The sequence below is a fragment of the Epinephelus lanceolatus genome, chromosome 3 (genome assembly GCF_041903045.1).
Source record: "Epinephelus lanceolatus isolate andai-2023 chromosome 3, ASM4190304v1, whole genome shotgun sequence".
Taxonomy (NCBI): domain Eukaryota; kingdom Metazoa; phylum Chordata; class Actinopteri; order Perciformes; family Serranidae; genus Epinephelus; species Epinephelus lanceolatus.
In genome coordinates this window covers 46,849,564-46,877,307 of record NC_135736.1, presented here as the reverse complement: position 1 = coordinate 46,877,307, position 27,744 = coordinate 46,849,564, and the positions used below count along the sequence as shown (strand labels likewise).

Genomic DNA, 27,744 nt, shown 5'->3' with positions numbered 1-27,744 from the left:
GTTTTGACTGAAGTGTGTCATTTTGCAAACAATCTAGGAGTTATGCAAATTGAGTGTGGTGTTTGGATAATTGTGTGAATATTTTGAAAAAAGGAGCCCTGTTTTCAAAATTGCGTGTAAACAATTGAGAAAAACTGTAAAACCACCCACGGGTCGCATCGATGCCGCCTCGACATGTTTTATAAACCATTATGTAACTTATGACCCGTTTATGACACAGAGGCGAGCTTTAAACTGTCTTAATCATGGGAGTCCCGGCTTTCCGAGGCACATTGAATGTTGCATATACGAAGATGAAGGGCCCTTACCCAAACCACCCCTACATCCTCTCCCCCACTGCTGAGGGCCCCACATGAAATTTTTATTTATTTATTTACTTTTCTATGAATTTACAGAAATAAAAGATACAAAATCTCGTAGAGGTAAATATTATCATCCACAGAAAGCAGGACAAAATCAACAATGTTAACCTAGCAGAGCAGCTTATAAACATCTGAGTGCAGAATGAGAGGATGTTTACAAAAGTACAAGACAGAAAAATGTCACCAGTGAATTTCAGGGATAAGTTTTATACCCTTTATTTACTTGTTTATTAATTAATATATTTATCTTAATATTAAAAGACGTACGCCACCAGAATTCCAGTAGACACCACAAATCAAACAAAAGTGAAACAAACACATTTCAGACCATAAAATGGGAGTCAATTTACTTTTCTCCATCGTTAATAAAAATAATGTTATGATAATACATTTTATTTACAGAGCGCTTCAGAGACACTTAACATTAGTTAAAATGATCATAAAACAGAATACAGTAAAATATACACAACATCATTCACACATTAAAAGACACTCTGAGAAGATGATTTTTGATGAGTGATTTGAATCGGGACAGGGCGGTGTAGTTTTGAATATGTTTGGGGAGAGAGTTGCAGAGGGAGGGGGCGGCTGTGGAGAAGGCTCTGTCACCTCTAGTGCTTGGTCCTGAGTGGTGGAGTCAGGAGGTTGGCATCAGAGGAGCAGAGGCTGCGGGAAGGAGTGTGGAGGTGGAGCAGGTCAGTGAGGCAGGAGCTGGCCTGGTTATGGAGAGTTAGTTACTGAACATAAGTCAGCTCCTTTTTCCGCTGCAGACAGGGAAGTTTGTCCCAAAGCTTGCTGCTGTATTGACAGCCTACACCTCAATGTAGAGCGCTTCGTTCAGCTTTGAATGCTGTATAAAGTAATTTGTTTCCTCCATTTTAGCTAACAGCACCATGGGAGGCTGCAGTTGGGGAGGCTTATGCACGCTAAAGCCTGAAGTACACAGACCCAGCAGCTGACGCAGAACAACATGGCTGGCGTACCCAGGTGCTCCCTGTAGAGGATGGGTGTAGAAGATTTGTAGCCACATCATCAACCAGGCTTCTGAAGAGTATGGAGGTCATACAGGACAGGCCCTTCGACAAGCCATCAAGTTGCCATCAGAGGCTGCTGAGCGAAGCAGCAACTGGCTTTGGATGAAGTGGAAGGACCCCGACTGGTCTGTGAGATGTCCACCGTGAGGGGTAAAAGCTGAAGGGGGCAGCCCTCTGGAGGAGTCGTGGGCCTATCACTAAAACACCAGTGAAGGAGGGTGCCCACCTGATGACCCCGATGAAGTCATGACCCATCTCCCACTCAAGACACAAGACACCAGGCAAGTGCTGATTACTCTGATAGGGGCTGTAGCAACAAGTCCTATAAGCTCAACTTTTAATGATAAAAACATAATAAACAAAAATTAAGGTAAACAACAGCAACACATACAGATTAAATATAAGTGCTACAGGTACATACACTGCCTGGCCAAAAAAAAAGTCGCCACCTGGATTTAACTAAGCAAATAGGTACGAGCCTCCTATTGGATAATTACTGCATGGGCGATTATCTTTCAGCTGGCAACAAGTTATTTAACCCCAACTGGTGCAATGAGTTGCTTCTCATTTCCTAAACAACCATGTCGAAAGACACATCCCGTGGTCGTGGAAAAGATGTTAGTCTGTTTGAGAAGGGTCAAATCATTGGCATGCATCAAGCAGAGAAAACATCTAAGGAGATTGCAGAAACTACTAAAATTGGGTTAAGAACTGTCCAACGCATTATTAAAAACTGGAAGGATAGTGGGGACCCATCATCTTCGAGGAAGAAATGTGGCCGGAAAAAAATCCTCAATGATCATAATCGGCGATCACTTAAACGTTTGGTGAGATCAAATCGAAGAAAAACAACAGTAGAACTCAGGGCTATGTTTAACAGTGAAAGTAAGAGCATTTCCACACGCACAATGCGAAGGGAACTCAAGGGATTGGGACTGAACAGCTGTGTAGCCTTAAGAAAACCACTAATCAGTGAGGCTAACCGGAATAAAAAGCCTTCAATTTGCTAGGGAGCATAAAGATTGGACTCTGGAGCAATGGAAGAAGGTCATGTGGTCTGATGAGTCCAGATTTACCCTGTTCCAGAGTGATGGGCGCATCAGGGTAAGAAGAGAGGCAGATGAAGTGATGCACCCATCATGCCTAGTGCCTACTGTACAAGCCTGTGGGGGCAGTGTTATGATCTGGGGTTGCTGCAGTTGGTCAGGTCTAGGTTCAGCAACAGTATGTGCTCAAAGAATGAGGTTAGCTGACTACCTGAATATACTGAATGACCAGGTTATTCCATCAATGGATTTTTTCTTCCCTGATGGCACGGGCATATTCCAAGATGACAATGCCAGGATTCATCGGGCTCAAATTGTGAAAGACTGGTTCAGGGAGCATGAGACATCATTTTCACACATGGATTGGCCACCACAGAGTCCAGACCTTAACCCCATTGAGAATCTTTGGGATGTGCTGGAGAAGGCTTTGCGCAGCGGTCAGACTCTACCATCATCAATGCAAGATCTTGGTGAAAAATGAATGCAACACTGGATGGAAATAAATCTTGTGACATTGCAGAAGCTTATCGAAACAATGCCACAGCGAATGCGTGCCGTAATCAAAGCTAAAGGCGGTCCAACGAAATATTAGAGTGTATGACCTTTTTTTTTGGTGGTGACTTTTTTTTTGGCCAGGCAGTGTATGAAGAACATAAAATGGATTAAGCTTTATTTTTCTACATGGTTACCACAAGTTATACGACAGTTCCTCTTTCCGCTGCAGAGAGGGAAGTTTGTCCCAAAGCTTGTCGCTGTGTTTATCCCCTACACCTTGATGAAGGGAGCTTCATTCAGCTGTGAAGGTGACTACAAATGGAGTGACACTTGAATAAAAATAGGAGCTCACAGGAACCAGACCAGGTGTATGTGGGAGTGTGTGTGTGCAGTAATGAAGGAAGTGCCCAGTGCAACAGTGCAGCTCATCAATGTGATTTTAATAGTTTTTAGACAACAATGGGACTCTATGGCACGGAGGAAGAAGATATATTAGTGACACACAATACCTGACAGTAATAAAAGTAAAGAATATCACCAGACTTTAACATCAGCTTTACTTAATGGAGCCAGTCTCTAACGTCAGTGGCTGTTTGGCAGGCACATCCACACCTTCATCGCCCTCCACGCCCACACTGCATGGGCAGGAATCCAAACAAAGCAAGACTCTAATATGCAGTCTGTGAAGTATTTCACGCTGAATAACTTGCCTATATAAGGACTTCCTGGCATGAAATGGAATGGCAACGATGAAGCTGAAAGGTCACGCATGCGAAGTAGGAAAATGAGTTATCACAGTAGCTAGAGTCATGTCTTTAACTGCAAGTTAAGTGAAGTAGAAATAAGGTTGTGCTGCTCTGGGTCAGGACACTAGGTGTGGGTGATTGTAAAAAGAAATCAGGTGCTGTTCACGGACAGGGCAATAAAAAGCAATGAATGTACCGGCTTCCTCAGTGTAGAGGTCCATGGTAAAGGCTGGCAGACTAACAAGGCGTCTGATAGTGGTTAGAAATCCTTTATTCACACCAAACACTGTGTTACTGTGTGTATGTATCTGTAGTCAGTGTATTACAAACAGTAGATGTCAGTCAACATGCCCCCAGTTTGGAGAAGCAGGCTGGAGTCTGACACAGAAGCTCAGCTATGTAGTGCTGTGGACGGGGGCAGCGGCAAAATGTATATAAGCCACCTAAAAAAATAGTATCATTTAAGTGTACGCCATATTGAGTGTATTTTCACTGCTTTGCCTTTCCATTAGACAGGTGGACAACAGAGACATGAACGGCCTCAGTTTCCCACCTATGCTCTCGTCAAAGCTACCAGACTCCATTGACGAAAACACTAACACTGAACGCAGGGGCTGCTGGTCGACTGCTGCTTCAATCAGTTAGTTAGTTTGTGTTATTGTGTGACTTTGGTGAATCTGAATTAACCCTTTTAAACACCAAAGTCACACAATAACACAAACTAAGTAACTGACCGAGGCAGCAGTAGACCACCAGCTCCTGTGTTCAGCGATGTTAAATCGCTGTTTTTCTCAATGGAGTCTGGCTTTTAAGAAAGCAATATAACGGCTTCATTTTTCTGTTGGAAATCACTATGTACTAGTCCATACCCATTGAGTGCACAGTTGCCCACGTACAGTTTCACATGGTGTGTGTCTGGGATACAGGTCATAGGAAATTGCAGATTAAATAGTCAACTGAACCCATTAAGAAGAGCAATGTATTCACAGAGAGTGTTTGTGAATTTGATAGTACAATTGCTTTATTGAAAGTACAGTAGTACCATTGCCAATAGTGGGCTAAAACTGTACATTAGTAGTTGAGGTAGCACGTTGAAAGGCAGATAGTTAAAGTGTTTAAAAAAACATTGGTCCACAGGGGGAGCCACAGCGATCGGTCGCATTTTAGCCATTTTGAAGCATTTTTCTGTTGTTATAGCGCCACCCAGTTGCCAATTAGAGTTAAATTTCTCCAGTCACCTTGAGGCGTCCTGTTCTACATATCTACCAAGTTTAGTAAAAATCCATATGGCGGTTAGGCCTAGATAAGAAATGAGCTCTCTAGCGCCCCCATTTTGTTTGATGGGGTCAATAATGGAGGGGTCCCCTCAGATTATGTGTGGTCATATGCCTACAAAGTTGCGTGGTGATGGGTGAAACCCTTGAGATGTTATACACCTTTATGTGATGAGCCACGCCCTCCGCAATATTCATTGCCTTATAGAAGCTCAGTTTTAGTAAGTTTTCCAACTTTTGCCAAGAGGGAACTTTAGATATTGGTCCCTAGATTATGTTCACCCAGTTTCATGCAGATCGCTCAAACTTCCTAGGAAGAGATCCATTTGAAGTGTTTTTCAAAAAATTCAAAATGGCGGAAAATCTATATAAGCAGAAGTTATGGGTTCTTGAGGCAAATGTGTTCCTCATGAGGAGAGGCATCTCTGTGCAAAGTTTCATGTCTCTACGACATACGGGGCATGAGATATGCCCATTCAAAGTTTGACATTTCAATTGGTTGCTATAGCGCCCCCCTTTGGCCAATTGATGTAATATTGCTTCATTGGCATCCTCCCATGACCCTCTACCACTGTGCCAAATTTCACATGGATTGACCAAGTCAGTGAGGAGAAAAACATGGAACAGACACACAGACAGAGTTTTCGTCATTATATAGTGAGATGGGCTGCACATGTATAGTGCCTTTCTAGTCCTCCACTCTAAGCACTTTTGCACTGTATGTCACATTCACCCATTCACACACACATTCACACACTGGCAGCCAAGGCTACTGTGCATGGTGCCACCTGCTACTCAGTAACCATTCACACACACATTCACATAATGGTGGAACAGCCACCAGGAGCAATTCAGGGTTTAGTATCTTGCCCAAGGATGCTTTGGACGAGCAGGAGATTGAAGTGCTGATCTTCCAATTGGTGGACGACCCACTCTACCTCTGAGCCACATGGTGGACAAGTGAGTACTCTAAAAGATGTTAGCTCACTGTTTCACACAGGCTAGCAGCATTTCTGTATTCTTCTGTTTTTTAACAGGAAAACAAGTGAGCATAATCTTCAAGCTAAGAATCCAAAATGAATATTGTTGCTATTAAACAGGGCGCGTTGAACGTGACAACAGGAGTCACGAGCTGATTCCTCAGAATGGAGTCATGGAGGAAAACATTCACTATGGCTCAGGAGAGTCCTCCCTGCAGATCGCCATGGGTTCACCAAAAGGTGAAGCAGTGAAGATATTCCAAATATAGCATACACTTAAACTGATTTTTTTAGGTGGTTAAAATATGTTTTGTTGCTGACCGTGTCCACAGCACTACATCGCTTAGCTTATGTGTCGGACTCCAGCATGCTTCTCCAAACTGGGGTATGCTGACTGACATCTACTGTTTGAATACACTGACTATGGATAAGCAACTATTACAACCCGATTCAAACAGTCAGAACTGTCCCTTTAAGGCCATGTTTAGCGGATGGATCCTGAGTCAATATGTAGTGTACTCTAACAGCTATGTTAATATCACAAAAAAGTTCATATTAAATTAAAGTAATCCTGATCCTGATCAGGATCTTCCTGGGCGCCTCCTGTTAGATGTGTCTCGGGCACGTCCCACTGGTAGGAGGCCCCGGGGCAGACCCAGAGCACACTGGAGGGATTACATATCTCATCTGGCCTGGGAACACCTCAGAGTCCATCAGAAGGAGCTGGAAAGTGTTGCTGGGGAGAGGGACGTCTGGGGTGCTTTGCTTGGCTTGCTAACCTGGCCCTGGATAAGCGGATGAAAATGATGGACAGGTGTAAATAATTCATGATGTCTGAATTCCCCTGGCTCTACTGAGGCATCTATAATGTTGTCAGTAACACGTCTTTGTTGCAGATAAATTCTCTACAGAGGAAAGGATTTTCCAGCCGACATCAGTGAGCTCACTCTGGTGTTTTTCCATATCTCACTGCAAACATTAGTGGTTGTGAAATGCTTCCTGTTTTTCCAGTTCAGTCAACATTCTTTCTGTCCTCCAAAACAAAACCTGCACCCACTCCCCGATCTACAGTCTGCACAGCTGTTACACCTGTCCTCCTGTATGAAGATTGTTTTCATTTTTTTGTTCTATATATACTTATTGTCCACGTTATGAGAACTATGGTGACTGTCTGTGTCTTTAAGGTTCAGTGTGTAAGACGTAAGGAGATTTAGTGGTGTCTAGCAGTGAGGATTGAAAATTTTAACCAGGTGAAACTTCTCCTGGTTAGAATTTTCTCTTCAATGTTCATTAGTCAGGTTTTTCCCGGGAGTAATCCACAGAGGTCTCATTCACTCTAAAACAAACAGACCAGATGATTTAAACCAGTAAAAACACTGAATAAAGCAGTTTCACTTTTAAAAAATCAGTGTTTTTCTGATGCTGCTCATCTCTGAGGGGCTCACACATACAGTCAGGTCCATAATTATTTGGACAATGATACAGTTGTTGTCATTTTGGCTCTGTACACCACCACAATGGGTTTTAAATGAAACAATGAATACCTGCTTAAAGTGCAGACTCTCAGCTTTCATTTAAGGCTTTTTTCAAAAATGTAGTATGAACCGTGTAGGAATTACAACCATTTCTTCACACAGTCCCCCGACTTTAAGGGCTCATAAGTATTTGGACAAACTAACATAATCATCAATTAAACAGTCAGTTTTAATACTTGGTTGCAAATCCTTTACAGTCAATGACTGCCTGAAGTGTTGGACACATAGACATCATCAGATGCTGGGTTTCTTCCCTGGTGATGCTCTGCCAGCCCTTTACTGCAGCCGTCTGCACTTCCTGCTTGTGTTTTGGGTGTTTTGCCCTCAGTTTTGGCTTCAGCAAGAGAAACGCATGCTCAGTTGGATTCAGGTCAGATGATATGACTTGGCCATTGCAGAACATTCCACTTCTTTGCCTTAAAAATGTCTACCCAAAACACAAGCAGGAAGTGCAGACGGCTGCAGTAAAGGGCTGGCAGAGCATCACCAGGGAAGAAACCCAGCATCTGGTGATGTCTATGTGTCCAACACTTCAGGCAGTCATTGACTGTAAAGGATTTGCAACCAAGTATTGAAACTGACTGTTTAATTGATGATTATGTTAGTTTGTCCAAATACTTATGAGCCCTTAAAGTCGGGGGACTGTGTGAAGAAATGGTTGTAATTCCTACACGGTTCATACTACATTTTTGAAAAAAGCCTTAAATGAAAGCTAAGAGTCTGCACTTTAAGCAGGTATTCATTGTTTCATTTAAAACCCATTGTGGTGGTGTACAGAGCCAAAATGATGACAACTGTATCATTGTCCAAATAATTATGGACCTGACTGTATGTCCCTATCTAGAGACAGTGTTTGGTTTGGTGATGCAACATGGTGTCCTCTGTAGATGAGGACCTGCTTTCGATGTAGATATAAACGTCTCATTCCAAGGTAATGAAAACACAACAGTTCTTATTTTCAGTTGATTAAACTCTAAAGAAAATATACTTATCATATTATATTCCATTTCTGCCAGTGTTCAGAAAGGGAACAGGAAGTCACATAACCACTGGTTCCAACCAAGGTGTGCAGAAGAGCATCTCTGAAGCAACAACACCTTGTCCAACCTTGAAGCAGATGGGCTACAGCAGCAGAAGACCACACCAGGTGCTACTCCTGTCAGCTAACAACAGGAAACTGAGGCTACAATTCACACGGGTTTTCTCACCAAAACTGGACAATAGAAGATTGGAAAAACCACATTCAGATGGAAGCATGGATCCATCCTGCCTTGTATCAACGCTTCAGGCTGCTGCTGGTGGTGTAATGGTGTGGGGGAGATTTTCTTAGTACCAACTGAGCATGGTTTAAACACCACAGCCTACCTGAGTATTGTTGCTGAGCGTGTCCATCCCTTTATGACCACAGTGTACCCATCTTCTGATGGCTACTTCCAGCAGGATAACGCACCATGTCACAAAGCTCACATCATCTCAAACATGACAATGAGTTCACTGTACTCCAATGGCCTCCACAGTCACCAGATCTCAGTCCAATAGAGCACCTTTGGGATGTGCTGGAACGGGAGATTCTCATCATGGATGTGCAGCAACTGTGTGATGTCATCATGTCAATATGGACCAAAATCTCTGAGGAATGTTTCCAGCACCTTGTTGAATCTGTGCCACCAAGAATTAAAAAGGGGTCCAACCCGGTACCAGCAAGATGTACCTTATAAAGTGCAGGTTAGTGTGCTTTGGTGGTATTTTGTACTTCTATTTGAGTAAAATTTAAATGTAATCAAGTTCTTTAACACTGTTGTATTGCTATTTTTAATTTAGTGAAAGATCTGAGTTCTTCATTTACCACTGATTCAGTTTTAAACAAATAAATTAACACATACAATCCACTTTTTCATCTTTTCTGCGCCTTTGTAATGGCATGTCTACTTGAGAACATGTTTTCCACCACTGAACATGATTAAAAAAATGTTAAATTGATAAAATTAAATGAACAATTCGTTAAACTTTGGCAGGCGTTTTAGTCCCTTTGCATTACTTAACTTTTGTAGGCTGAAATAATGTGGAGGGTCTCCAATAAACACAACATTTAACTGCTCATCCTGTAAACTTTACTATTTCTGAGACTGATTAATCACAAAAGTAAAGTGATATTTGTCCAATTCAGTAGTATTTCCCCACACCAAACCCAAATGTTTTATTCAAAGTTTATTTCCATTCATGCAGAAAGAAGAGAAATTACGTTTTGTCCAAAAGCATGAGTCAGCAAATTTTAACATTTGATCCCGTCGTTCAAACACTCAAGCGCAGACAGCATCTCACATTATTTAGTCCAAAAAAAAAAAAAAAAAATGTTGAGAATTTGAAACATGAAAAAGAAAATGCGTGTAAGCATCATTATGGCTGGAATATTCAGCACACTGCACATGTTTTGTTCTTCTGGTGGCTTCTGTTTGCTCTCAGCGTCTCCTCAGACGTTCATCGACAACATCAGGAACTGTGAGGTGAAAAGAAAGTGATTAAGTAAAATAAACCACACCTGAACTAAATCACAAAATATTAAAAGCGACATTCTGTTAAGTATTAAGACAGAAAAGAAGCAAAAGAGTCGTGATCAGAAAGACAATCGCAGAATAAAATAACAGCTTTCTGAACCTAGTTGTTGTCGTAGGACCCTTCCATACTTGTTACGCCGATAACCAGCAGTAATGCCCATTCAGTCAAGTGATAACATTGTAACATTCGGCTTTATGGTGAATTTAATGCACCAATTTCTGACTGAAATTTCCTCTTTCTGTTTAATCGCAGATTTTAAATGTTGCTTTTGACGTTGCAAATTTACTGGAGGCCTTGTCGAGTCTATGAGTCGCGTTCCAGCAGTTTGTCGAAATAGAGTCCTCTACAGCTTGTGTTTTTAATATTGAAGGCAAATGCACATGTTGTAAATATTGAGGGGGACGTGTCCCATGCTACACCTGTGGTGTGATTTTTACCTGCATGAAGTTCATCCTCACCCGTCCCCTCTTGGATTCGTCCACAGCCTGGAAAGCTCCTGGTCAAGAGAAAATGTTTCAGTCAGCTCAAAGTGGCAAATAACTCTATTAAAGTTGATTTTAATGCCAATAAAGCTTCACTACGATCACTGACAGACATTAATGTATGAATTGTAAACCCAGGTGGAGGATTTTATTTTGACTTTCTTCTTTAATGTGTATCTCTCTCTCTCTCTCTCTCTTGCTCTTGTATATATTTTGTTTTCATTTATATTTTATATACCTCTTATTAAATTTTTACTCTTCTCTCTTTATTTGCACTAACTTATGTCCTTGTGCTGCTGCTGTTACACCTAGAACTCCCCTCTGGAGATTAATAAAGGCTTATCTTATCTTACTTTATCTTAAATGAACAATTCATTAAACTTTTGCAGAAGTACTCAGCTTATGTCTGTTAAAAGTCATGTGTAGAGTTTTAAATATCTGCTGCCTTAACTTAAACACCAATGAATTCTTACTATAATCATTTTACTATAAGCATTGATGTAGTTACTGTGAGAACTCAGTGGAGGATTTTAACGTACTGAACATGTTCTCCAGACGGACGATGCAGGTGAGGTAGTCGTCGAAGTCGATGTCATAGTTTTCGTCAGCAAACCTCAAGCCGAGCAGCTGCATGAGCTGGCTGTTCAGCTGCATGCCTTCATGGGAGCAAATACACAAGATTTAAACCCAAACACTAAATCATGCCCTCAAACTAGTTTTAAATGCATTTTACATGTCATTTTTATTGTATTCAGATTACATGTTAAATTATTATGGAAATATATGGAAATAGGTTTTACATGTGGCAATAATTGGTGTATTTTATGATATACTACAAGTGTATTACTAAGTAGACAGTATTTCACAATAGAGTACATTACTGTACTCTGTAATCTACAATACTGAGTATGCAACACATTGCATTCTCTTCAATAAAGTTCATTTTTGACTTTGAAAAACAAATATTTCATTTTACAACAAGAAAACATGGCTCAAGGTTCACTTAGTGGCGTTTCTGGCACTTTCAGCTGCTCCTCATGGTCTCCATGACAATTGAGGAAACTCTGTCTGCTAAGTAAGTCCATTAAAAGCTAGTAAGAGGACCTAGAATTATGTATATATTTTGTCAAATTGAATATAATGCAATGTAAAAAATCTCCATATATGAACAAAAAGAGGATCTTTATGTGACTGCAAACATGAAAATAGTCTTTTAAGAAATGTCTGCCAAGATATAAAATGAAATAAAACTATCAGAGGCAAAAAATGGTCAGAGATAAAGTGTTAATAATGGACTCTCACCTGCAGCTTTGAGCGCGATACGAAGCTCGTAGGACGACATCTTCCCTGAGCGGTCGGTGTCAAAGGACAAAAAGAGCATCTGCAATGACAGGAGTTCATCTTTAACACCCTGAAGCACAAAGAACTACAAACCTCCCACCAACAGAGTGGATTTACAGCTGTAAAAAAAGTACATTTATAGAAGTACTGAGCTTTTAGGTCCAGTGTGAAAGATTTAGTGTCATCTAGCGGTGAGGTTGCAGACCTGAAACTTCTCCCATGTGCCAAGCACGTAGGGGAACTAAGATGGCCAGCACAAAAATGTGAATGGCCCTATAATAAGTCAGTGTGTGGATTGTTCATTCTTGGCTACTGTAGAAACAACATGGTGGACAAACAGCTCATTCTAAGGTAACAAAAACACAACATGTTTTTCCATTTCTGCCAATAAATGCCTCTAAATCCTGCACACTGGACCTTTAAGTACAATTCTGAGGTACTTTTTCTGTACTTCATACTTCCATTCCTCTTCATTTTTAAGGGAAATACTGTACTTTTTACTGCACTACATTTATTCGAAAGTTACTTTCCAAATTCAAAATAACTTTCCAAAATATAATCAACAAATAAATTATATTAATAACGAGCAGTATTTGAAATAATACATACAAATATATGTCTCTTTCCAGAAATCATGACCTGGTGACTCAAGATAATCCACAGACCTTGTTGTGAGCAGTTTCATGTAGGAACTATTTTCTCTCTACCACACTACACCCATCAACCCAACACGTTCTCGTCCCAACTCGTCAAATATCACTGCTTTGTCAATGGACTTTCATGTATACATATGACACGCACTGTGCCTTTTCACCCGCCCTACAGGGACTTTCCAGTCACTTATATTGCCTTGTTACTGGCGGCATCACAAACTGCCGCTGCATTTCACAAGGTCATGCAAAGAGCCTTTTGAAGGTTGGTATCTTATGTGGACGTCCACTGACACAGTGCTGGTATTTGACGACTTCTGTTGATGGCTGCTGTGCCAACAACTGCTGCTGCCCGGTGCATATTATACTGCTTCGAAAGGTGCCTTTGTGCGTCGGCCAACCGTATCACTGTACAGAAGCAAGTGTGCATCTTCTCATGGACGAGGCTCATGCTAGTGACAGCGCAAGATGTAAACATTAATGACGGCGTCTTCGATTGAGCTGCAACATTAGCTAGCTTAGTGGTGCTAGGTCAGTTAGCAGTAGATGCACGCTTCCTTCTGTGCAGTGATGCAACACAAATCAATACTTACAATCCACTTCTTCATCTTTTCCCAGAAGACCTTAAACTCTTGGAACTCCAGTTTCCCGGTTTGGTCCACCTGGTTTACTGTCAAGGAAAGAGCTTCAGGAAGCACAGTGGTAATCAGCTTGTCATCTTTTAAATAATCTTACTGTTCTTTTCCCCTCTTTCTTGTGTCCAATTGACATGTTATAAAAACTTATACTACTTATATATGTGTAAGGATACATCCATCAGGTTGATGATACTGTGGCAGGTGCTCAGACTCAGGCCATCAAATCGGATCTCTTTTCCTGAAGGCAAAATAGATTAAAAAAGAAAATCAACAAATAATTCAATAATACAACATTGTAACTCAAGATAGTTTGTCAGTTATAGGTTGTTGGTTTTTTTCATTTCCATCACTAAAATGATTAAAACATAGAAACAATGTACAGAAACATATTGTACGGGTATGATTAAAGATTCCACATGTGGTATTTTGGCATCAAATTGTTTCGGTCACGTGTAATTTTGATGCAGCATCATATAAGACCATAAATTAAAGGGGCTCCCACAGTGTTTTTGTCTTGTGACCTCTTAAAATTAAATATTTTTTATCATTAAAATGTAAAATCAAATTAGAAAAGTGGAAGCAAATGAAGGGAATAATTAACAAATACTTTAATCTCTTTGTTTACTTACGTCTGCTGAGAACGCCATTCAGCATCTGCTGGAGCTCTCTGACATCAATAGCCTGGTCCTGTAAACACAGCCAGGAGAAGAAAACTTTAAATTCATACATGTATATGTGGCCATCTACAAACCTGAACCTTTTAGTATAATATTACCAACTCTAATTTCAATGCAAGATATGAAACCTCTATAAAGTTTACTCTCAGTGTGTGAGAAGCTAAAACTCCAGAGACCTCTCAGCCTCAGGTCATATTATACAGCAAACTTCTACTCTTAACAAATGTGTGATGGTGTCTGACACTGCTTTCTTACATCACCAGCCAGCTGTTCAAACAGCCTCCTCAGGCCTTTCTCCTCATCTGTCTCCTCCTCTGGAGCGGAGGGCGGGGCCGGCTGGTGGAAACAATACACAGTCAGTACAAGCACACACCAGACAGGTTGATGGACTGATTGATTGATCAGTTCTTGGGTGATCTACTTACATCTGGCAGGTCAGCGTCAACTGTGCTCCCCATCTCCCTGTGGAGCACAAACACAAGTTGTGATGAAGATTCAAAGAGAAGTCAGTGATACTTTGAGGTAATATTTTCATATTTTAAAATGTTTTTCATTTTATGCCTCCAAAGAATTTCATTGTTCTCTAATTGGAAAAGCCCCTGAAACGCTTCATTAGACTCATACAGATTAATTACGGCTAATGATAAGATTTTCAGATGATAACCATAAAACTTAAATTAATAATAAAATTAAATTACTGCTCGGCAAAGGTGGGAAATACAATCAAATTGTTAATATAAACCAGTATGAATTTTAAAAAATTAGGCTTCAGATAACATATCAATTATGAATTATTCATTTGATCTGGCTCCGAGAGACGGCGCATCAGAGAGAGCGTTACAACAGCTACTTCACGGCACCCGACACACTGACACCACACCACTTTAACCTGTTGAAACAATACTTGGATTCTTTTTTATAAAAAATACTTGATTCTTTTGCTCAGGGGACTCTTACGGACTATGAATAACTTATCAGGTAATCGAGGTACAGACGCATATTCAGAGGAAGGGAGTCACCACCTTTTTTTGGTCTCTCATTTACCATGCGGGTAAATCTCAATGAATTACGTTCTTCTTGGTGCTCATCTTTATATCTGTATGCACGATTGACGCAGCTAACTAACATTAGTTTCACACATCCAAGAACTTCTACAAAAATTAACTGCTTGGCAACCAGCCTGAGCCTGGTCTCTCTCTAAAGACATCAAAATCCTGCCCTTGGGCAGTGACTTGCAGCGTCAGAAACCAACGGAAAAAGGGAGCCTTTAACATCTTCATGATACGTGGCCGGTTGCCGTTAGAGTTTAACTAAACCTAGCGGCGTCAGGGGGAAACGCGGCAGGACATGGACGAAAGTTAAGGCGACGAAAGTCTGAGTGGGATGGGTGGCAGGGGTGGTGGATGGATCAAACAAACACGACTTTCACCAGAGAGATTGGTGTTTGTGTCCCGTAAGATTCTAAAACCAAACCCTGTTCTTTTTTCCTAAACCTAACCACGTGCGTTTGTTGTTGAAGGAAAAAGAAAAAAAAAACATCAATTTGCAGTGTTGTACCGATGTAGTGCATTTATTTTGAAAGAGACTGTATGTAAATATCCTGTGAAAACGGAAGTGTATGTTGTAATGTTGGGCAAAAAATAATTCAGAAAAATTTAGCAGAAGAGATCAAATGTAAACAAAAAGGACGTCAACTTTAACCCTTTAATGAAGTTATTGTCTTGAAGTTTTGCCATTTTTTTACTCTTTAAGGGTTTATAATTTAAAATTTTCTATGGGTTTTAATTAGCATTGTTGTTATAGTTCTGTCCTCCATGTCCAAACTCAACTGAGAACTCAGTGGTGAAAGAAGCACTCAATTCTCAACATTCCAATGTCACAAGTAAAAGTAGGTCTAAGTAAAGTACAAGTACCTCAAAATTGTGCTTATGTAAAGTACTTCAGTAAATGTGCCTAGATATTTTGAACCCCTGCCCATATCCCAGAGCTGAACACTCACAGAGCTCCGGCCTTCTTCTCAGAGAAGATCCTGATGAGGAAGTCGGCCTCATGGTGGGGCTGGAAGGTGGTGGGGACCAGCAGGTATTTCCCAGGAGGCAGTGTGAAGCGCTCTGATACTTCCCGCATATTGATGTAGGTCTTGCTGCGAGCCTTGGACCCGTGGTAGCGGAAGAAATCTTTACCTTGATGGTCATCATCATTTGGAGCCTGAACGGACAGAGACAGGAGATCATTTCAGCTCGATGCCACAGCAGGAAGCAGGAAGCTGCAGCGGTGGCTTAACTACTAGTAAAGGTGCCCAGCAAGCAATAGTCGTGATTTAAACGTATTGGCTATATTTAGCTCCGATTTAGTCTAGCTACATGTAACCCAAATCTAGCCGATTTAATTTTGAAATTGATTAAATGTAATTTTCGCCATTGCAGATGGCGTGCGGTATGATATTCAATCACGTATGGAGAGTCAACAGTAATTAAAATATGTTTATCTCCATTTTTGGACATGGTCTCTACATAGCCGTATAATTGATGACGTCTACACTTTGGCTATGGTTAGATGTCTGCCAAATTTTCTCTGACAGCCCAAATTCAGCCGTGATTTAGTCTAGACATCAGGTCTTCATGTAGACGGCTATTAGACGTTTTTTAAACCAAAAAATGCTTGCTGGGTGTGTTGAAGGGACAAAATAGCAGCAAAAAAAAAAAAGCTAGGTTTGGACCTTATCACATCTTGATTAAGGCATTTACGCTAACAGCCCTTTTGTGCCACTATCCAGGCAGGAAAAGCAGCCATGTTTTGGTAAAAAACAATCGTTGTGTATACCTAAGAAGCTGCTGGAAACACAGCAATGACTTATTAGAAAAAAAACATTTTGTTGTTAATTGGTATTGGCAGGCATCTCTCCTGCATGTCATGCCATCCACTGTCCCCTCTACCTCGTGATGATTTACACCTCCCACATACTACGTCACTTCGTAAAGGTTAAGTTTTTACTTATGAAACCTGCAAATCCAACATATTTGTGGTTTGCTGAAATATACAATGCCAACAAATTCTTCTAGTGACTCGGTTGGCAAATTATACAGTTCAAAATATTAACTATTTAAAAATATTTCTCTTTTAGATATGTTGCTCTAACAGCTTTCTACTCTGCCAGTCACAGCATTTTGTTTAATAAGTTGCTTTCCATGATTCTGCTTTCAACTGTTGTTACAAATTGCTTTAAATAAAGTTTTTCTTATAAAGGTGTTCCACAAGGTTCACTGTTAAGCCCCTTGCTATTTACTCTAACATGATCAATAATTTCTTTACAACTTCAATGTCCGCTTCTATAACGATGATACCACCTTATATATCATAATTGATCTTAAAAAGACCTCCTGAAAAAAATATAACTAACTAATTATAATGACAGATGTTTTAGTCGAAAAAAACTGGTTTTTTTTTCGAATTATACCCATATAATTATACCCACCCACTTAATGCATACTTAAAATATGTATATTTTTGGTGACAAAATGTGCTTACAGTAAGTATACCAATGTAATTTTCACGTACAGTACATGTATTTAGACAATATACTCTATCAAACTAATTTCATGTTATGTCATCCATTTGAAAATAGTTCATTTTATAGTTAAAGGAATAGTAATAGTTAAAGCCAACATGGAGTCCTGACTCAAAGGTCCTGATGTGTAGCCTCACTTTCAAACACGTTCAGTTTGTTTTCTCACCTCATACACTGCAAAGCCGATGGTCTCCAGATCCATGCCTTCCTTCCTCAGCCTTCGTCTGTTCTTCTGCATCAGCGCGATCACAACGCTGCACATGTCGTCCTCATCGTCAGCGTCTTCCAACTGCAGCTTGAACTGTGGGTTGGTCCAAAATGTGTCTGTAGATTGAAGATGCAGAGATTTAGAGGGCAGTTTAGGATGTAAATACTAACAGTTAAATGCCAAAAGGCAACAAATCAAACTCTCAGGTTATTTACAGATGTGGTGGTCTCACCGATGAAGTTCCTGCAGCCTCCAGCGGTGGAGCCACGGATCCAGTTTCCTTCAAACAGTTGAACTTCCCAGTGGCGCTTTGTGTTGTCGGTCAGAGAGTCAGGGGTCATGTTGCAAATCTCCACTTTGTCATAGTTCCTCTTGAAGTCCTCAAACTCCATCCTGGTGTCACAAACACAATCAGTGTCATCTCCACATTCAGTGTTCAGTTTTGTCACGATTGAGCTCAAAACACATCACAACTGACTTTAATTTTAAAGTCGTACAAAGTTCATAAGACATCAGAGTGAAACAGACTTGAATATGTTCTTAAGGTCATTTCTAAAATGCATCTTGCATACTTTTAATGGCCTCCTGTAGTAAGATTTGGGAGTTTTGGAAAGAGTCACTGTTCACATAAGAAAATAAGAATTTAAGCTTTAAGTGTACAGCACAAATAGACATAAAACGCACTAATTAAGATTAAATAAAAGGCTTATTTATAGGTTGTATATTTTTTCTTTGCGTGGCTGCTGACATGAAAGTTTGGGCTCAACAAATTTCTGACCTGCTGTACAGTGATTATTCTGTCCACTACATCCCTGCATACATACAACATATTTAATGTAAAGTCCTGATACTAAAACACAGCTGTATACAGTTAAATTGATTTTTTTTTTTAGTGTTGACCAAAGTCATCACGTGGCCTCACCAGAATTCGCCGTCCTCTGTTGAATTCTGCAGGATGCGATTTTTTTCGGCTGCATCAACACTATTCCATTCTCTGGACCTGAAACAGACACGAGGCAAAATTATCTCAAACAACCTCAACATGCAGGAATCAGAGAGAAGCAATAATACCAGTACTTTCTAAGGAACAAAAAAATGTGTGTTTGTTGTTTTACCTTCAATCAAAATGAGATTTTTAGCACTTATATGAGGTTTATAATTATATGGTATGGCTTTCTCATGTAATCAGCAGGTGTACCCATGGATGGATTATTGAATGGGCCTACTGGCTCAGACCTAGGGATCAGAGGGATCAAGAAGCCCGTGATCCCTACACGTTGGTGCCTTGTTTTCCAGATTGAATTAAATAATCAGATGAACAAATGATGCACCCAAAACAAAGGCATAAAAAAAACTACAAAAGATACAAATCTACAAACACAAAATGACTACAGAGAGACTCAAAACAACCACAAACATATGCAAAATTACAGTGACACAGAACCAAACAAAAAGAGAGAAAAAGGATGACTATAGAGTGACGTAAAACGGCAACAAAGAGACGCGACACAACCACAGGGAGACAAAGCAACTCGCGGGTGACACAAAGACATGAAAAATGACTACAAAAATGCAAAAAGAAGAGAAAAGTTGCAAGACTAAAGACACAAAATGACCACAGAGAGATTAAAAACATTAACAAAGATATGCTGCCAGAGATGCAAAATGACTGAAGGGAGAAAACAAAACCTCTACAAGGAGGTGTTAAAGAGGGATGCAAAAGTACAGACACAGACAGACTGCAGAGATTAAAAACAACCACAAACATACGCAAAACAACTACAAAGAGACACAGGACAAAAAAAAAAAGAAATAAAAGAAGGAATTTAAAAAAAGGCAAAATCGACAGAAAGAGATGCAAAACAACCACAAAGATGCAAAACGACTGAAGGGGGACACAAAACCTCTGCAAAGAGAAATAAAATGACTACAGAGATGGAAAACAACAAAAAGATTCAAAGCTACAGACACAAAAAGACTAAAGAGAGATTAAAAACAACCACAAACATACACAAAACAACTACAAAGAGACACGGGACAACAAAAATGAAATAAAAAAGGAATACAAAAAAAGGCAAAATTACCAGAAAGAGATGCAAAACGACCATAGAGATGCAAAACGACTGAAGAGAGAGACAAAACCTCCGCAAAGAGATATAAAATGACTACAAAAAAGTACTACAGAGAGATGCAAACCGCCCATAAGGAGATGCAAAACAACCACAGAGATGCAAAACTACTTAAGGGGGGCACAAAACCTCAACAAAGCAATATAAAATGACCACAGGGATGCAAAACAATAAAGAGATGCAAAACTACAGACTACAGAGAGATTAAAAACAACCACAAACATACACAAAACAACTACAAAGAGACACGGGACAACAAAAATGAAATAAAAAAGGAATACAAAAAAAGGCAAAATTACCAGAAAGAGATGCAAAACGACCATAGAGATGCAAAACGACTGAAGAGAGACACAAAACCTCCGCAAAGAGATATAAAATGACTACAAAAAAGTACTACAGAGAGATGCAAACCGCCCATAAGGAGATGCAAAACAACCACAGAGATGCAAAACTACTTAAGGGGGGCACAAAACCTCAACAAAGCAATATAAAATGACCACAGGGATGCAAAACAATGAAGAGATGCAAAACTACAGACTACAGAGAGATTAAAAACAACCACAAAGATACACAAAACTACTACAGAGGCCCAAAGCGACACAAAGGCAAGGGATGTTGTTCATGTCCTTTTACAGGAGCCCAGTGTCTCATGATCCGTCCATGGGTATACTTTTTTCACATGTACTGTGTATATGCAGAGTTAAGATGAAGTAGTATCATCCTTTATGCTTACTTGTCACTCCAAGGACCGTTCCACTCGACCTGACCCCAGGGGTTTCTGACCCGGATCAGCTGGACCTTCCTACCTCTGACATTCACCTGAATGTAAGACAGAGTTTATTTGTTTATTGTTGTTGTATGAGTTTGGCTTTGCTTACTTTATTAGTGAGTCTAACACATCAGACAAAAAACACATTTCTGTTATGAGATCTTCAGTACGAATCATTTGCCTGATCTCAAAACCAGCTTGTTTTGACCTTTAACTCTGGTGTTGTTTGGCTCAAAAAAGATAAAAGATCTATATTTTCTTAAACTTTTTTTCTTCATGTTGAAAACACAAAGGTTGCAGGCGAATAATCTCAACAGCAGCATTTTATTCATTTTGGTTTGTGTGTGCCATTGTTGTTTTCCTCATGCCAACAAGAATGGAAGTTAACTCCATAAAATGAAAATTGTGGATGGTACCAATGGAACCGTTCCGTACCGTCTTCATGTTTGGTCCCCCTCTGTTGGGGTACCTAGCACACAGATCTGGTACTAAAAGGTGGAGCTGTGAACACTGCAGTCTGATTGGTCAGTAGAGGACGGTCACTCTGCTCAGGGCTGAGTTGTGTCTGGTTTTGAGGCTCATGTAACCACTGTTCATACTGTGGAGAGTTTTATTAGTAAACTGTAACTATAAAATGAAAGGATGTTTTGCTGCCTCTCACAGCAGCTGGAGTCTGAGAAAAAATAACTTCATTCACTGGGCCGACTGCCGGCGACTTTTAAGGTGGAACGTTAACTTGTAATGTTACTCAATGCATGAGTTGATGACGTGAATCCATCAGCACACCTTAAATTTCACTGTGACAACTTTAGTTTTTATATGACGTGCACTTTTAGTAATGAGTGGATCTTCAAGCGTTTATATATTAATTTCAACCGGCTTATGTGAACTGCATATATTCTAATCCTCACTCAGAGAAAAAAGAAGCATCACAGAGCATCGTTCCTGTGGGCTACAGCAACACTAAACCCCTGAGCTTGCCTGAGAAGGACTAAATGCACAAAGCTGCTATTTTTAAATATCCCATGGAGAGAGACTCTCATTGCAGCCTGTTCTATTTTGTTCTGAAAATGTCGGCGTGCAGCCTCGTTCTGTGGACGATAAACCAGGTGCAGACTTCCATCTGTGTCACCGCTGATACAGCGAGTGCTGGATGGAGCAGTGAGTGACAACAACCCCGCCCACATTTAAGAGGACTGTTTGCGGTGGAAACGCTAGGATCTACGTACCATGTCTGAAGGGTTACTCTTGGTTCCAAAGGTACCATGATTTTGGACCCTGATTTCTCCCATCATTCCCCCCTCCATTTCATGACCCTCAACTCGCATCCCTCATCCCACATCCTTCAGTCCTCTTCCCTGCTTTCCTCGACCCTCATCCCCATCATCCATCATACACAATAAACTAATTGTAATTCATAACTCCGTTGGTGTGGTCTTTGTTAGTGAATCTCTGAGGTTTTGTGTGTTATTTCCCTGCCGCAGTAATTAAACTAAATAAAGGTTTTCTATCATTTTACCTCACCACTTGTCAGAAATACTTAAAACCAGATCTGATCTGAGCTGAGTTTTACCTCCTCCATGCCTGTGATGGAGTATGCATGTCCCTTCACCAGGCCAGTGCTCGTCTTGGCCTCAGACTCTGCAGAGCTGCTGATCTGAAGAAAGACAGAAACTCCCAGGTTTAAAACACAAAATCTTGGTTACATAAACCTCTTACATGAGGGGTAGAAGTAACAATAATATGAAAATGAGTCTTTACATCAATGGAGCACCCCATCATGGAGCCTCTGTCCAGGGCTTTCTTCATGATGGTGAACAGGTTGCTTGGGGCGCTCTTGGTGTCGTACATTTCCCCGACCCCACCGGTAAAATCTTCCATGGCTTCCAGTGTGCTGCCGCCCTTCAGGGACTCGTAGCTGCCGTGAAGTCTAACACAAACACATCACATTAGTACATCAGCTTTTACTCATTAACAAGACCGACAATGCGTCTCAAATCACAGACTTCTGTACTAAACACTTAATATTTGAGTGCACAAATGCGTTAAGTGCGCTCACACATAGTACAGGAAAATGCAGTGTACTGCTGGTGCACTAGAAATAGTCCTAAAGTGGAGTGTGGAAGGATGGACACTTCTCACCCTCAACAGTCGCTATCTTTATGATGTAACAGAAGCTAAATTACAAACTTCTCAACTTTTAAGGGGTCGTCCCTATGTTTCCAGGGTTCTATGTTCCCCACTTAACCCTGCAAAACCCACTTAACCCTGCAAAAAAGGTTCTATGTTCCCCGCTTACACAAAAAGGGTTCTATGTTTCCCACTTGGTTGAGCGGGCAACATAGAACCCGGGAAACATAGAACCTTTTTTGTGTAAGTGGGGAACATATAACCCGGGAAACATAGAACCCTGGAAACATAGATACGCTCCCACTTTTAACATGGCAGCTGGGGACAACAAGGAGCCTGTTAGTTAACCATATTTTTGCCAATTACCAATACTGTTGTAAAAATAGAAGCCGTTGGTAATGTTTGTTGGGTCTGTAATGATTTGGTACCGCTAACAATAATGCAAATCCTAATGTTAGCTTGCTAGCTAACGTTAGCACTCGAGATAGCTTGCTAGCTAACATTAGTATTCGCAAACTAACTTGCTACTAGCTATGGCAGCACATTTTAATCAGCATTGACAATATGACCTAAGTTTGGTTTATGTGTGGGCGAAAATAGCAGTCAAATGTTGACAATAATGCTCCACCAATTCGCCTTTAAAGTACCAATACTGTTGTTAAATATAAGCCGTCAGTAACATTGGTTGGGTCTGTAATGATTTGGTACCGCTAACAACAATGCGAATGCTAACACTAGCTTGCTTGCTAACGGTAGCATTCCCTAGCTAGCTAATTTCCTCCTTGCTACTGCAGCACATTTTAATCAGCAGTGGCTTTGTGGTGCAAGTTTGTTTTATGTGTGGGCGGAGATGGCCATCAATAATGGCGATAATGCTCATATTGAATAACGTTACTGCTGTTGTATAGAAGCCGTCAGTAATGTTTTTCTGTTATAATTTGGTACCGTGAACAGCTAGCAAGCTAACGTTAGCACTCGCATGCGCTAGCAAGCTAATGCTAGCAAGCTAACATTGGCACTCATGTTATTTTTCGTAATCACTAGCTAGCTAACCTGCTCTTAGCTACGGCGGCACATTTTAATCAGTATTGACAATGTGGCATAAGTTTGTTTTATGTGTGGGCGGAGATAACAGTCAAATGTTGGCAATAATGCTCCACCAAGTTGTCCTTGAAGAAGAAGAAGAAGAAGAAGAGGCGGTTAATAAAAAGCCGCCATCACTTTCGGTAAGTTCAACTTGGCAGTGCGCAAAGTGAGACAACACTACCCCGTTTAAATTAGTGCACCATGCAACAAGTACATACTGTACAAAGTGTACTAACGTTACAATGAAATGTACCAACAGAAGTATGCGATTTGAGACACACGCCAAGAGTCTACCACAATGCTAGCAGCCCTGTGAGGCTACACTTTAGTACTTAAACCCACATGGTAAAATGCGCACACGAATAATTGTAATGTGCTGATGTTCAGCATGTTTAATATTTACCATGTTCGCCATCTTACTTTAGGGTGTTAGCATTCTAATATTTGCTAATTAGCTTTAAAAACAAAGCACAGTCCAGGCTGATGGGAACATTATTAGTTTTGCAGACATTTGTTCATAAATCAATCAAACAAATACAAATTTTCAGTGGTGCAAAATGGAAGGTTGAGGGATCACAGTTAATCCTGAGGGGGACATGAATCATCACAGCAATCCATCCAATTTTTATTAACCGCCTCTTCTTCTTCTTCTTCTTCTTCTTCTTCTTCAAGTTGAGAAATTTCACTCAAAAACACAAGTCAGGGTTTCACCAAAGTCCATTGAAAGTATCTGATTACATTTGTATTCCTCAGAGGATGAACCTTAATCATTTTAATGGTCCTGTCATTGAACTCCACTATTAATGAATCAGTGCAAAGTCATTAATTCTTTTGTCCGCGTCTTGATTATTGTGGGTGTAACGAATAGAATAGAGAGCAGAATATTACATCTTTAGTCACATTTGAGCAGATGTGATAACATTACAGAAGTAGCCTATACTGTGATATGATTGTGATTTTGGGACAAACAAAGGTCGAGGACAGGATGAGTGGATATAAAGTGTGTTTATCTTAGTTTTTACTTGGCGTAGGCTTTCTCCAGCAGGGCGCTCCAGAACTCGTTGTTGGAGGCAGAGTGAAGCAAGATGAGTCTGTTTCTTACTGACGGCAACCTGTCGTCCACCACAACGTCCAGCCATTTGTTGTGTTTCCAGAACTGAGGGCACAACAGAGACTGTGTCACAAAAGACTTAATTCATCCACTGCTCAGTATACATTATGTGTAACATGAAGGAGGTTTGCCTAATTACACTTCAATTCTGTAAGGAGACAAAAAACGAAAGAATTTCCCTCAATTTTACCAAATTATGCAATTCTTTTTCTTTCTTTTTTGGTCTAAATTTGTTATTTTTGTTCATTTGTGAGTAGAACCCAACTCCTGTTTTACTGTGATAGGCTGAGACACTTGTCACTCAAGCAAGCATGCCCCCAAAATTCTTCTCTGTAATGGTTTTCATTTTAAGGCTAAAACAGGTTTCAGCAAACATAAACATTGTTTATTTTTCCAAGTGGGAAAATTCTAAAGTCCTGAATCTACTCTTTTCATTTATGTGTGTTATCTTCCTTATTTTGTTTGTATTTACATTTATTTATATCTGTATAAACACATATTTATTGTATACTGTATGTAATATTTATTAATATATAGACTGAACATAATTATTCTTAAAATAATGTATTTATGTTTTTAAATATTTTATTGAAATAAATACGGATTATATTTACATTATTTTTTATTTATAGAAAATATAAAAATGTAAATACATTTCTATATATATATATATTTCTCTCTCTCTATATATATATATACATATACATATATATATATATATGTATATATATATATATAAAAAAAATATATTTTTTTAATAAAAATTATTTAAATAATTTATATAGAAATATAAACATTTTCCTACTTGTTCTTGACCTCTCTTGTCACATCTATTTTTGTGATGCTTATTTTTAAAAAAAACTCAGGTGGGTTATTTTGATCTGTCTACCAGTGGGGGTTCTGTAGCCTCCAACCTTTCACTATCCTGCAAACGATAACTGGGTATAGCTCATGGGTAGATGAATGGATGTGGGGTTAATTTACTTTAAGAGAGTACTGACCATAAATGCTTCAGCTACTTCCTCATATGGGCACTACATAGTTGTACACATCCTGCATTAATCTGTGTGGTTTATCTGAGTCTTTTTAAGGTAAAGTTTTATTTTCTCCCTCCTGGCAGAGACTGGAATGTTTCAAAAGTACCAGCAGCAGAGACTTAATCAAAAAGGGACACATGTCGGCCAGTAAACCATCTCATCACTCTGCTGCCAATCAGCTGGCGGTGTACCTGGAAGTGAAATATCCCAGCATATCTGCGGTCAAAGTCCTGGTCGTGGGGGACGACCCGTGCCAGGGTTTCTTTTTTGAGGGTCAAGGATGCGATGGCAGCCAGAAGCCAGCAGTCTCCTGTGGTGGCAAACAAGTGCATCATGGGTAAATGAGTGAAACCTGTGCATATGAAAAGACGTAAAGAGACTCATGCAGACAACTTGGGGTACCAACCAAGCTGTCCTTGGCAGATGTCTGTCCTGTCTGCACTGCCAACGATGAACTTTGGGTTGTCGCAGATCTCCTGTGGAGGAACAGGAACAGAACAGGTTAGTTTATTTAAGAAAAAAAAAATCCACAATTGACAGTTGAAAGGTGAGACAGGTGCCTTTAAAAGGTGTGTTCACATTCCAGGCATATTAATCAGCCTGAAATCCCAGTCAGTGAAACACAACAAAAAAACACACCAGCTGAAGGCAGCTGAAGCATTTACTCTGAAGGAACGCCCTGCAGAGAAATGTGTAGTCGTAACGAACATGAGTGGTGAGTTTTCCAATTTACTCAGGCCAGGTTAGTATTTTAACAGGTGTGTGTGCTGGAAATTAGCTAAAATAACTTGTCATTATAAGTGTAAAGTTACATAAGAGACAACGCTGATAAAATAATATAGAACATTGTGTAGCTTTCATGAAGAAAATAAAGTTTCCACAGATGTGTTAATCTAAAGCTGATCAGCTATAACAAAACAAATCAAACATCTTGTCTCTGAGCAGCTGCAGATTGTTTGAATTTACTGCAGATAACGTTGAGGCGTGTGGGGATAAAGTGCGAGTACTGCGCTCAGAGTGAGGAAACTGCACTTGGCTCTATTTACACTGTTTTCTTGCAGAACTGGTTTTGCAGCAACGGCTGGATAAATACTTGATTGCTGTTTTTTGTATTGAAAGCAATAACTTCACATAAACTTTCACTTCATTTATTCAGTATTATAATATATGTAATTACAGGTTATCTGTAATGCTGCCAACACTCATTCAGTCAACTGCCACAGACAGTTTTAATTTGCTCATGTCACACTGAACCAGAGTTTTAGTCATTTAAATGTAGGTCTTATAAGACTTTTCAAAGCCCATTAAAGTAATAAATATGACTAGTTTTATCATTAAAAACAACCTGCACATTAAAGCAAGCGTTGACCATCATAACACCTCTCATCAAGTGAACAGTTCACCTTTAAACCACAGCATTTCATTCATTCAACATTTCAGAAAGACATCTGAACACTTCTCTGACACAACTTCCTCAGTTCTGCAGATGCTGCTTCCACCAAAGCATCAGCCAAGCCCCCCTAAAACTTGAAATCTAAAAAAGTTGCCTACATACCTTGGGCCTCTTCCATTCAATCTGGACGGGAACACTCTGGCTGTAGTAAAGCGAGGAGTCGGTGGCAGGGAAGTCTGGATCCTCAAACAGGACTCCCTTTTGCAAACATTCCTGCCTCAGCTCCTCAAACGACTTCCCGTCCGACTGTGTGTTCAGGACCTTGTTGGAGCCAGAGCCCCGGCCCGACAGAGTGGACTGGAGAGGCATCTTCAGCTCAGAGTGTGGAGGAAGACGGAGACGCAAGGTGGTGTGTGATGGAGCGAGTCTCCTGCTGTGAGTGTGTTTGATGCAGGGACAAGCCTGTCAGGTCGGTAGGGCTGTCAGGTACACACCCT

At 40.2% G+C, this 27,744-nt stretch overlaps 1 protein-coding gene and 1 long non-coding RNA gene across 2 annotated transcripts in view; one reads left to right on the top strand and one right to left on the bottom strand.

Annotated features, from left to right (window-relative positions):
* Positions 1–2,245, top strand: part of LOC144462592 (uncharacterized) — a 49,406-nt gene extending 47,161 nt beyond the window's left edge. Inside the window, exon 2 of the long non-coding RNA XR_013490846.1 lies at positions 1,245–2,245. This is a non-coding gene — a long non-coding RNA (uncharacterized LOC144462592). The remainder of the gene's footprint in view (positions 1–1,244) is intronic.
* Positions 2,246–9,663: 7,418 nt separating this feature from the next.
* On the bottom strand, positions 9,664–27,706 carry capn9 (calpain 9). Its single transcript, XM_033625095.2, has 20 exons — positions 27,410–27,706; positions 26,261–26,330; positions 26,046–26,164; positions 24,729–24,862; positions 22,252–22,420; positions 22,064–22,147; positions 20,455–20,540; positions 18,515–18,592; positions 17,825–17,985; positions 17,551–17,708; positions 15,816–16,024; positions 14,242–14,278; positions 14,072–14,152; positions 13,769–13,826; positions 13,313–13,377; positions 13,095–13,163; positions 11,813–11,891; positions 11,050–11,166; positions 10,466–10,524; positions 9,664–9,969 (listed from the first exon to the last, which is right to left on the bottom strand). The coding sequence occupies exons 1-20, from the start codon at positions 27,614–27,616 to the stop codon at positions 9,943–9,945; spliced, it is 2,067 nt and encodes a 688-aa protein (XP_033480986.2). The 5' UTR covers positions 27,617–27,706; the 3' UTR covers positions 9,664–9,942.
* Between the last annotated feature and the right edge of the window lie 38 nt (positions 27,707–27,744).

Excerpts from the sequence above, each read along its gene's own strand:
- capn9 (XM_033625095.2), bottom strand. The coding sequence starts at position 27,616 with ATGCCTCTCCAGTCCACTCTGTCGGGCCGGGGCTCTGGCTCCAACAAG. Across the intron at positions 26,165-26,260 it reads CATCTGCCAAGGACAGCTTG|GAGACTGCTGGCTTCTGGCT; the intron begins GTTGGTACCCCA and ends TTGCCACCACAG. Across the intron at positions 13,378-13,768 it reads GAATGGCGTTCTCAGCAGAC|GAAAAGAGATCCGATTTGAT; the intron begins GTAAGTAAACAA and ends TTTTGCCTTCAG.